The following is an 11,855-nucleotide window of genomic DNA, read 5'->3' on the forward strand; positions in this document are numbered from 1 at the left end:
CCCTCTCAGGAAGCCACAAGTACATATTTCCTGAAATACCGGCCAACACAATATCTAATCCACACACCACTTAAGCATGGGAGGGGAAGCTCAGCATCTTACAAGTTTGCTCCTGGTTTCCTGCTTATGGGTGGGGAGGCCCCACCCGGACAGGATCGGGTGCTTCTGGACTTGCCCTCCCCTAGCCATCGTCTTCAGTCCAAGTAATCACTTAGCGATGGGCCTTAATAAATACGTCTGAGAACTGTCCTTATGCTCGGTAAATATTGGATTAGCTTTTCAATGACCAGGCTCTTGAAAAGGCTCGAGAAATCCACACCAGGTCTCAACTAAGCCTAACAGTCAATAGGTAAGGAAAATAAGTTCTTCCCTGGCTGGTGTGGGGGAGCGTTCAGGACAGGGTTCCTCCTCTTACCAAGTTATCAGATTCTACTAAATATGACAGGAGTACTAGACAGGAAAGTGAGACCCCCGAATTTTGGATTAGCTGTAATTTCTACCATCTTAGTTTCGCTCATTAAGGGCTGAATGACTTTGCCCCAGGGCGACGTGCGTTCCTTCTGTTTACTTCCACAGCACAACTCTTCAACTCTTCGCTGCAGCACATATTTGTTTGTTTGTTTGTTTGTTTAGGGGGTGCTTACGGGAGTTTCAGGCCAGACTGTTGGGGAGGGGCCTGACTTGAATGATCTCCGATGGCCCTTCAAGAACTCAGACTGCTTCGGTGAGGCAAAACCGGACAAATTCCTCGGAAGCTCTGCTCTGTGTCCCTGTTACTGAATTTTGCTGACCAAAATGATGCAGGAGACGCTGAGAATTAAAGCGCTAGTTCCTCTCTTACCAACGGGAAGGGCGGCAGTGGAAGAAGTCTCTGAACCGGTTTCCCATCGCATTCAGATGCCAGTGGTATCCCCGCGCATCGTAATTCGAATGACCGGGGGTCCGTAACAGAGGGGTCCGGCTGGGCACAAGTGGCTTCAGAACCGGTTGCAGCTGAAACTGAGCAGGGCCAAGACTGAGCGGCCCCTCGGGCTCTCCGAGTCTTCCCTGAAGTGCGCGGAAGGCTGGCTTGCGCGCCTGGGCGTCGCGACTAGGAGGACGCATGGAGATTGGATTTTCATTTACTCTGAGGCCTCGAAGTCCGTGAGACCCCAGCATCCCCGGGTCCTGGACACCTGGGTCTCCTCCTGAGCCCGGGGCAGTCCGGTGGCTTCCTCGGGAGGCCCCTAGACATGCGAAGCTTAGTTCTCAAAATGCGCGCAAGGAGCGCAAATCCTGAAGGCGGACAGTTCATATACCAGAGCCTGAGCGTTAGAGCCAATATTTTGTAGAGGAGACAGAGACAGAGGACAGAGACAGTCTGGGGCGCGGGGGGGGGGGGGGTGCGGGGAGGGCAGCGAGAGAGCGAGCGAGAGAGCAAGCGAGAGAGGTATCCAGCTCTCAGTGTGTCACGGGGCCTAGGCGGGGCAAGCGCCCTCTGAAACCATCAAAGACAGGGGTGGCTTTTTTCCCCTCCTCCAGCCTCCTCCCCAATAGATATAGCACGAATTTTTAATGCGTCTTCCTTTCACAGACAACAATACAGGGTTTGAAAGCCGGACACAATTTGGGTTTTGTGCGGGTCCCTCCTCGCGCTCCCTCGGCCCAGCTGGCCATATGGAATCCAGCATGGAGCCCGCGGATGACAAAGGGACCCAGTGACAGGCCCAACAAAACCCCAAGGAGACTTCTGCCTGACTCCGGGATTCACTGCCCGCGATAAGCGCGCTGAATGGTGCGGGGTGGAGGGGGAGGGAGGGTGGGCCCCTTCTCCCTCTTCCCCTCTCTCTATCCCCTGCGATTCTTTCTCTGTCTCTTTTTAATATGCACGCCTCTAACATCCCCGGCTCCCAGCTCTCCCATTGTGCCGTTTTGTGCGGCCCTCTGTAGATTGGGCGAAGATAGACTGCCGAAGCGGACCCCGCGCCGGGTGCGCTCCCAGGGCGCTGGGGTTAGGGCCACACAGGGTTCCGCGGGCGCTTTTATTGACTCCATAGGGACCCGGGGACAGAGAGAGGCGGGCGCTGGACCCACCTCCCCAGCTCCCAGCCTCAGGGGCGCACAGCCAGACTGCAGGCCTGAAGGTCTGGCCACCGCCCAAAATGCACCCTCAATGCGCACTCAGCCCTCAGCGCACACATAGTGAAAACCTTCCAGAATTTGGACCTTCCACTTTGCCTCCTTCCTCCCTGGAGGCTTGGGTGGTGGGAGGGCTCCTATGATCATTATTGGCCCCCCGAAGCCCTAGGCCTGGGACAGTTAAAATCAACCGGAATCTTGGGGCCCTGCCTCGGGCCTCCTGACAACCCCTCTCCAAGAGGCTCGGAAGTCTTACATCCCTTCCTGATGCATTGGGGAGTTACAGGAAAGTTACCAGTGGCATCTTCAGTGGTTGGTGTCAGGGCAAGTTGGGCATCCAACTACTGTACAATAAATGATTTAGGGAGAATTCTCTGGGCTTTTATAAGCAGCAAGAACTAAAACCCAAACGTTTCCAGGCTAGTGTAGGGAACAAAGGGAGACTTCTCAGTATTTAGAAAACCTGAGTGAACCCACATGAACCTGGAGATGGGGAAGGACATTTAGTAAGATATTAGAAAGACTTCAGCGCCCTCAATTATCCAGGGGCGGGTGCGCAACGCAGAAATAACGTGTAATCACGTCCCTGGGCGTGTTGAGCTGAGTGCTATTGACGAGCAGATTTGGTCACACGGATAATTATGTTTACTTTAGATATTGAATTAAATCTGATCATCAACTAGAGGGAGCGAGAAAGTCAGCTGGGACCGCTGCCTTGCTCGGCCTCCTCGCCACCCCCTCCTCCCCTCCCCAGCTATGAAGGTGGAGCTCAAGAGAAAACAGGAGATACAATTTCCAAATGAGGCCGACTTTCAATCCCGAGGCATCTCCGCACCCGCTGGGCTCTGAGCTACAGGGACTTGGGTATTTTCGGAAATCCCTGAGACAGAAGAGAGAAGCACCCCCCTCCCCGCAAGTGTGGCCCCTTGAGACGCTCCCCCGCATGGGCAAGTGTGTGCCAGCATCGGCCAAGGAGATCTGTGTGCAACGAGGGTGGGATAGAATCGGTTCTCTATTAGGGACCGGCCCACACGCCCTCCCCCGGGGCGAACCGGGGGCTGTTTCTTTGCCTCCTGCTCCCCTCACCGCAGCCTTCAGGCCGGGGCACACGACCCCACCTCAAACCCCTACTTTCAAGCAAGCAGTTCGCTCAGTTTCAAGCCGAAGACCTGGCCTGGAGGGCCGCGCACCGCCAGATCCTAGAAGGGGTGGAGGCATGGGATCCAGCCTGGGGTTTTGGGGCTGGGAACCCAGAAAGGACGGGGTGGGGGGGTGTGGAAGGAAGGAGGGAAGTTTCCCTTTGTAGGGGTTGTGGTTGTCACTGACTCCTGCCCACCGGCTCTCTGGGACCAAAGAGCCTAGAGGAAGCTGCAGCAGTCCCCCTCCATCCCCTGAGCCCTGGTCCCCGCAAGTCACACCATTGCAAGGCTTCAAGCACCCCGAAACTCGCCTCTCCCTCTGTTTCGCCCCTGATCTTAGAGCGGTCTCCCAGGCCGCCTCTAGACGGCGGGTTTTGCAAAGGGGGTGGGGAGTAGAGAGAAAATCGACCAGTCTCAACCTCAGCCTCCCCACCCCCCTTCTCTGAGCGAGGTAAATCAAATGCAACAAAGTGAAAGTCATCGACTGTAGTGGCTTCAACAGCTTCTCAGGCTGAAGGAGCCACTCGTAGATTTGGGCGAGCAAGGGGGGTTTGCTCCCTTCGCCTTGGCATTTTCCAAAGTCACTTTTCCTCCTGGAGCCAGAAGGCTGCCACACAGCCCGCGAGGCCTAGGGAGAGGCCCGGGAGAGGGTGGGCGACCTCAGGCTTCTGGTGGACGGCTCGAAGGCCCGAGGCCAACCGCTCCTGCCCCAGCCAGGAATCCAAGGCACAGAACCTGGCTGGCCCGCCCGAGCTAGGCCTGTTCGGAGAGCCTCTCCAGCGCCCCCGGTGCCCCTGGTTCCAGACCCCGAAGGGAATAGTGAGTGAGATCGCGGCTAGCGGCCAGGCCGGGGTCCTTGCCCTAGGCCTCAGGCCCGGCGCAGGGCGACAAAGTAAGACAAACGGGAGGGTCGGGCTTGGTTTTTTTAAACACAGGATTTTTATTAAAATTCTTATTTAAAAAAATCGAAAGCTTTCAGCGCCCGGCGCTCTAGGGGAACCGCAAGGAACCGCTGAGCTCCAAGTTCCAGGGCTCAGGACCCGGAGGTGGGGCAAGGGGGCTTCTCGCCTACACATTTTTTCCTTTTTCATATTTGAGAAATGTTTGCACTGAACAAAATATAAAAGGAAAAGAAAGCAGGGGTAACCAAACATAAACAAACAAACAAACAAACAAAAACCCACAAAGAAAGGTATTGGGCCCGGAGGGAGAACAGGCCCGCTGGACTCGAGATCATTTTGGCAACAATCACCACCGATATTTACAACGAAAGCGAAATCTGCCACCAGTTGTCAGAACGTTTACAGGGCCATAAATATTTAGCATTTTCTTATTTTAAAAAAAGGAGAAAATTTCTCTATATTTTTTAAGTGTTCTCCACTTGCTTTAGAAGAAGACGGCTGACAATATCGCTACTCACACAAACATATTTTACAAAATTCACAAAAGCGGGGCGGGGGAAGGGTGTGTTGGTCTTTTTCTCGTTCTCAAGTGAGGACGTTAATGTCGGGGACGATTTGGTCCCCCTGGGGAGAGGCAAAGAAGCAAAGCTGCGCAAACATTCTGTAAACACGGCTTATAGTTCAGCCCTCTCCAAAGGTTGAAAACAAGAGAGGCATGGATGGGGCAGAGATGGGTGGATGGAATCTGCCACTCCAGGGAGACGCAGGCAACCTCCCGGCGCCTCCACAATGGAGCCAAGAGTCAACTCGACTCCATAGTAATAATTATAATAATAATAATAATAGCCACCGTAAGGACCGAGTCCTCCTCGCTGCCGCCGCCGCCGGGGTGGGGCCTGGGCCTAGGGCCGCGAGTCTCAGAGGGGGGGCGTTCACCAAGTCCACTGCTGGGCCTGGACCAGGGGGTGTGCTGTCGGGTACTGGGGGGTGCTGGCCGAGCTGTACTGGGCGTTGTACTGCATGTGCTGCAGAGACTGCGCGCTGTAGGCCGAAAAGGGGATGCCCGCCTGGAAAGTGGCGGCTGCCAGGTCCTGGGCTTTGAGCGCGTGGCACGGTTTGCCGTCCCTGACCAAAACGGGCACGGCCACTCGGCGCGGCGAGGGTAGGGGCGTCACCTCCATACCTTTCTCGGCCCGGGCACGCTTCATCTTGTAGCGGTGGTTCTGGAACCAGATCTTGACCTGCGTGGGTGTGAGGCGTATGAGGCTGGCTAGGTGCTCCCGCTCCGGCGCTGACAGGTACCGCTGCTGCCGGAAGCGCCGCTCCAGCTCATAGGTCTGCGCCTTGGAGAAGAGCACCCGCCGCTTCCGCTTCTTGCCCGCGTCCCCCCCGCCGCCCGGGGTCTCCTTGTCATTGTCCGGTGACTCGTCGGCCGAAGGCTCCGGGGATTTGGAGCTTGAATCTTGGGGCGCCGCGCCGGCCGCCAGCCCATGCACTGGGGGAGAGAGAAGCGCGTCAGGCGCCTGGAGGCCGCGCGCCGGCGGGGCCAGACCCTGTGCGTCTCGGCTACTCCGTGCGCCCTCCGCCCTCCGCGCGGGGCAGCCCGGCCCCACTGCCTTCGCCTTGACCCTCGCCCTGCTCCATGCGCAACAAAACCGTTGGTTTCCCCCATCGGAAAGAGGCGAAGCGACAGGAATGGGGGCTCCAGGCTCGCGTTTCTAGGGGTTCGCACAGTGTGGGTGCGTATTTGGGGGTAGTGGAGCGCAGAGAAGATCATCCCGAGTTAAGGGCTCCGGCCCCCTTAAGCAGTTTCCTCTCTGGAGGGACGTGGGCAGATTTTTAAAACAAAAACCCCACAATCCCGGCATTGATCGGCTCGGCCATTTAAGGCAGGTTTTTGGGGGCTTTCGTTTTTGCTTTCGGACTTTCTCTACACCCTCCGCACTGCACAAAGCGTCCTCTATGATCGTGCAGGGGGCAGGGTGAGCTATTTATACCCGAGCTACCGGGAGCCTCCCCCACCTTCTACCCGTACCCCGAGGTTTGCTGGCTCGCTCCAGTGCTCCAGGCCAGTCCCTCCCGGCTGTCGGGTTGAGGGGGATGGGGGGCTTCCGACCGGAGCCATCAGTCCTGGGTTGACATCTGTAAGCAGCCCTTGGGAGGTATTCCCCTCCCCCTCGTTTTCCTAATTTCTTGCTTTGGAAAAATATCTGAAACCAAGTCTTTTTCCGGTACTGGGGCAGTGGGGGGAGGGTTGAAGAGGAAAGAGTTAGGGCATTATTAACAAGTGTTAAAAATTTTTCTAGAGGAGCAGGCAAGGGATCGAGTTTAAATGGCTCCTTTCCCTTTCTCCCCCAGCTTCCAGCCCGGGCTGCGGCCACAGGATGAGAGGCGCCACTGCCGCGGCGGCCAAGTTTCGCTACTTACGGGAGTACTGGAGGCCCTCCGTGCTGGCCAGCCAGCGCGTATAGGGGTTGTCGCTGCTGTCGTAGAAGGGGTTCTTCAGGGGCAGGCTCTGCACGGTGTCCAGGGTGCCCTGCCCTAGCGGCCCAGCCCTCTTGGCGGGCTCTGGCCCCTCGCTCTCCTCCTCCGGCCCTTCGGCCACCGAGCCCTCCTCATCGTTGGTGTCCGGCAGGTCCAAGATGTCCTTGACCGAAAACCCCGTCTTTGTGTTGGTCAGCGACATGGCTCGGGACCCCGCAATTTATGCCGCAAAGTTGTAGCTTCACTTGGTCAGTTCGTGGCGCTCCCCAGTTGGGGCGGGGAAGGGGTATGGGGGGAGGGAGAGGGGGAGGGGAGGAGGGGGGTGGGCTTTAATAATTGAGATAATTATTATTTTAAAAAAGAGAAAGAAACTATAAGGAAGGGGGGGGGGAGCCCAAACGCAGCTCCTGTGTCTTCTCTGAAACCACGAGGAAATGGACGCAGGGAATGGGCAGCCTGCGCGCCGAGCGCTGCGGGCCGGGCCCTAGTTTGTAACTCCAGGAGAGGTGCCAAGGAGGCGTCAGCTCGGGCTCCGGCGGCCGCTCGGCGCGCGGTGGCGGCTGGTGGCGAGGAAAAAATGGGCCATTGCCCGAGCGATCAGTCCATATAAGGCTGGGCTCCACTCACGAACCTGGGGAGAGGGGGGGAGAAGAGGGGGAGAAAAAGAGGGAGGGAAACAGAGAGGGAGGGAGGGGGAGCGAGAGAGGGAGCGAGAGAAGGGTGGAAAAAAAGGGGGGGAGACATTAAAACGCAAAGGTTGGACACGTGTGGGCGGGTCTTGGAAGTCAAGTGGATGAAGACAGTATTTGCAGATGTGAAATTGTGGGTTTTGGGGGAGCTCCGCGCTCCCAGCCAACGGCCCTCTAGAGCAAGATGAGAGGTGTAACGTGTCAATTAATTGCAAAGACGGGGCGAGCCTTTTTTACCCACTATTTACATACAAAGGACCACCGCGTCGCTCGAGAGTCCACACACTTGAAAAGGCCGTTTTAACAAATTGCATCTTTAAAAAAGCGAGGGAGGAGGAGAGAAAACAAAACAGAAACCAAGAGGAACAACAACAACAACAAAATCCTCCTTAACATTCACCGGTTCCTACCTCCCCGCCCCCGTGCGCCCGCCCCCAGCAAGCCGGAAAATTGGCGATTTGTGGCGCCTTTGGAAAAGGGGGAGGGGGCGAAGGCTGAGCCGCGGAAATCTCTCCTCCTCATCGCTGGTGGTTCCCTAAACAAGATCCGGTTCAAATGGCAAGAGCCCAACTTCTGTAAGCCTCCTAGGTCAATATTTTGGTTGAGGCTTAAGGATGAGTACTAGAAATGACAAGGCAAGTAATTGATTCTAGTTAACGCCGAAAGAGCCCGAAACCCAGGAGAGGGAACGGCTCCGGCCGGCCGGAGCCACCACCAAACGACCCCACCCCCCTCCAGCCACTCTTTATTTGCTAAAGACTTATTTATTTCCTTCACTCCGCCTCTTTCTCTCCCCAACCCCCTTCCATTTCTAAGCGGCGGGGGAGCACAGCGCAGTTCACTTGCTGCTTTGCGGGCAGCCCGGGAAGGGAAGGGAAGTGGAAGGGGAGGGGTAAGGTGGGGGTGGGGAACTCGAACTTGGGCCGGGTTCGGTCCGCGGCCCCGTAGCTTCTGGGCTCTGCCGGCCGCGTTCTCTGGGTGGAGGAAAGGACAGACGGCCCGGCGCCCTTCCTGCCCCTTATTATGCCTCACTCTCCAGCCCTCCTCCCTCTTCGGCCTCCTAGCAGCGGTGGGGGCGGCGGGAAGGAAGAGGGGAAGGGTGGGGTGGGGGTCAGGGGAGCTGCATCCAGCCCGGGTGAGGACCCCGAAAACCGCAGGGGAGGGGGGTCGCATGCCGGGCGGATGGTGCTGTTTTCCTTGGAGTTTTCCTCTCCAAAGCAAATCCTTAAATTTCGTCTCCTTTGGTTGCCCCAGGGGCGCGATCGGAACACTTGCTCCAGGCTCCCAGCTTGCATTAGGATTGTGTGAGGTTCCTAACCTCTCGCCAGCCTGGGAACTGAACTTTCCTGGGACAGCACCTTCTCCTAGGCGCTGAGAGAAGCCCAAGCTGCACTTCTGCCCTTCTTTGCAGTTTCCCCTTTCCTTCCTCCCTTCCTTCCTTCCTTTTCTTTCTCTTTTTCTTTTTTGGTTTGGGGGGGTAGTGGGTGAGGAGAAGGTTTGCTACCTGATGCTCCCGTCGGTCCTAGAAAAGCGTCAGGAAGGTGCTTTGCCGGGGGTGGGGGGAGGGGTGGGGGGTGGGGTGGGGTGCGGGGGGGTGGTGGGGAGGAGCAGAAAAGGCGGCACGCGGGGTCCGGGTCTCGCCCTCCCCTCTGGTCTTAGCCGCGGCCGCCCCAGCGCTGGCAAAGAAGCGCGCGGGGCTCGGTTCTCTCCGCGCGCAGCTGCGGCCGCCGCCGCGCCCCTGCCACCCCCGGGTTGCCAGCGCCCGGTGAGGGCGCCTCTCCCCGAGCCGCTCGGCGGCTTTCTGTAGCCCTGGCTGCCTCGCCCTCAGTATGTGACGTGGGTGACAATGGCCCAGGTTAGAGCGAGCCCCTCGTCGGCGCGTCCTGGGTGGTCGGACCCGGGCAAACACAAATACAAACCGATTGCTAAGCTGCGGACAATGAGCGAAATGTAGACAAATGTCCCGCTCCCGTTGGAAGCCTTTGTCCCGGCTCGGTTTTTGCATTTATTTCAGTGGCGAAATAATACATGATTGACGCTCTCTTTCAACGTGTCCTAACTGTTTGGAATAAATCTAAGGCTGTTCCTAGTTGTCATGGCGTTCAACCCTTTTCAATGGACTATCTCTTCATTCATTTCTGAATCCGTCCACAATATTAAGGAAACCCCTTCATGTCGACGCTCCCCATTCCTCTCTTTCTCTTCCTACTTTTTCTTTTTTCCTTTCTCCCCCTCCTTCCTCTTTTTTTCCCTGCAAGAATTAGAAACTGGTTTGAATCGTGTTCCTCGAACTCATTACTTTTCGTGCTTTTTTCCTCTCTCTCCAGTCTGTCTTTCTCAGCCTCTCTCCCCATTGCCTCCCCCTTCCCCCTTTCACGTGGGAGCTCCCCGCCCTGTCCTGTCGGAGGAGGGAAGTTGGTTCTTCAGGAGTGTGTGTGTGGGGGGGGGGGTACAGTTTGGAAACAGGGACAGGCTGGGCCTTCCCCAGCCATTGTTAGTCCACTGCAAAATAAATAACTGGCGAGAAAAAGTTCCTCAACCCAAGCCTTGCAGAAAAGTCCCTCCTGTGGTCCCTCCCCTTATTCCTCTCCCTCAAGGGGGGTGATATCTGGGGGATCCGGCTCCAGGGATAGGGAAGGGCCAGAAAGGAGTCTGGTTGGGACAGATCAGTTCTTGGGTTGGATGAAAAATTGTCTTTTGGCAAGATGTGTCCCTTTTTGCATAACCTCAGACCCATCTTTGATGGGGGAAGGAATCACCCCCAGATGCCTTCTCAGAGTTTGTTCTTTTCCTTACCTTGGAACCACCTAGCTCCATGCACAAGGTCTCCCCTCCCTTTCCCAATACACAGGGCCTTTCCCTCAAGATCTAATCGGCCTGCCTTGCTGATTTGGGCCCCTCCCCCTCTCCCTGGGAGCCTCCTCAGTGGGCATAGTACCTGAGAGACAAATTTTCCTACAGTTGTCTGTAGAAAAGAAAGAATTTCCAGACTCCTGGGAATTCATCGAGGAGAGGAGAGGGAGAGCTGACCATGGTGCCTATAGAAGGAGGCCTCCAGCTCATTACCAGCTCCATTCCCCACTGTGCCTGTCCTTTGGTCTCCACTAGCCAGAGATCTTCCAACACCTCAGGTCACAGTGTCCCCTTCCAAGAGCACTTGTGCGGCCACACTTTGCCTGTCAGCACAGGCCAACGCCTGGGTATCAGCTCCCTCAGCCATCTCCCGGACTTGGGGTTGCATTTTTTCCTTCCTTCTCTTGGTCTCAAGAGCCTCCCCCTGGCCTACAGCCACCACGCTCTGCACCCAGTGGAGCGAGGTCCACTGCGCTCAGGGTCTCTCTCCTGAGACCTCACCAGTCCATTTTCCCCAATCGCTTCGTTGCCCGTGTGGTTCCCGCGACCGCTTCCAAAGCGCTGACATTTGCAATTGAAAAGGCGCAGGGAGACCGCTGGGAGGCTCATAATTGAAGGGGAGAAACTCTGCTTGTTAGAGGAAGATCATAAAACGCAAGTCCCCCAGGAGTGGCCTGCGGATGCTGGGAGGCCGGCATGGGACCAGCTGGCGGCCAGTGGCAAGTCCTCTGCCAGAGCACGCTCCAAGTTCTTCCTGATTTCATGTGGCCGGGAAGAGCCGGGGGAATACAACCAAACACACCTTTCCACACAAATATTAAACAGGTGATTGCATTCCGAGGACTCCTCAAGAGGTCTCTCTGGGAGCACCACAGCCCAGTCTTTTCCAGCTGAGATCTCCAGTTTGGCGAGATTCCGCGCGCCCAGAAAGCTGTAAACCCAAATCTGTGCTCTGCCCCATCTCTAGAATTCTTTATTGATGTCTCGCCATCCCCACCCTGTCCATTCTAAACAAACAGTGTCGCCTTGCACCAGTTTCAGCTCTGCCTGGATGTGCTCTAATCTCCCTCCGCTTGGGACTCTAGTAAATTCTCTCCAGGTTCCATCTAGCAGCCAGGAGAAGACAATGTCCTGGTTGCATCTTGTTTGGGTTGGGGCTTTAAGTTCTGCAAGCAGCGGCGCGGGGGAGCTCGTGAGCGTTCTGCCACCGGCCCTGTGCGGCTGAAAACTTGCGCAGGTGGAGATGGACGCCGGAAGTCTGATCGCAGCATGTTCTAGGCCCGAGATAAGTCTGGCTGTCTTTGGTGTACAACACCACATAGCACTCCCTGCCAGGGTCATCGGTGCAGCTAGAGGTTCCCCATCTCTGGTCTTTATTCTCAAAGATGGGGTTCCAGGTGTCCTACAAAACACTCCATATTCCTTCTTCCCACGTTTAGTATGGGTCCAAAGGGAGTTGCAGGCCCAGAGAGGAGGTGGAGAAGAGGAAGGGAATCTTTCTCCCCGGAGTCTAGAGGGAACCTCTTTTGGGAGGCTTCTCAGGCGGCTAAGCTCCTCCTCAATCCGGAGGGATTGAAGCGCAGGCGGCTGGAGAGGGCGGCGGGGAAGCTGAACAATCGCCGGAGGCCCATGAGGGGAGGTGAATGTACACACGCTAAGTGGCCCCACTC

The 11,855-nt window shown here is 56.6% G+C and overlaps 1 protein-coding gene across 1 annotated transcript; it reads right to left on the minus strand.

Moving 5' to 3' along the window:
* Positions 1-4,216: 4,216 nt before the first annotated feature.
* NKX2-2 (NK2 homeobox 2) lies at positions 4,217-6,845 on the minus strand. The gene is made up of 2 exons (XM_059134196.1): positions 6,587-6,845; positions 4,217-5,654 (listed from the first exon to the last, which is right to left on the minus strand). The coding sequence occupies exons 1-2, from the start codon at positions 6,843-6,845 to the stop codon at positions 5,092-5,094; spliced, it is 822 nt and encodes a 273-aa protein (XP_058990179.1). The 3' UTR covers positions 4,217-5,091.
* Positions 6,846-11,855: the final 5,010 nt, after the last annotated feature.

This window comes from Mustela lutreola, chromosome 9 (genome assembly GCF_030435805.1).
Source record: "Mustela lutreola isolate mMusLut2 chromosome 9, mMusLut2.pri, whole genome shotgun sequence".
NCBI classification, from domain to species: Eukaryota; Metazoa; Chordata; class Mammalia; order Carnivora; family Mustelidae; genus Mustela; species Mustela lutreola.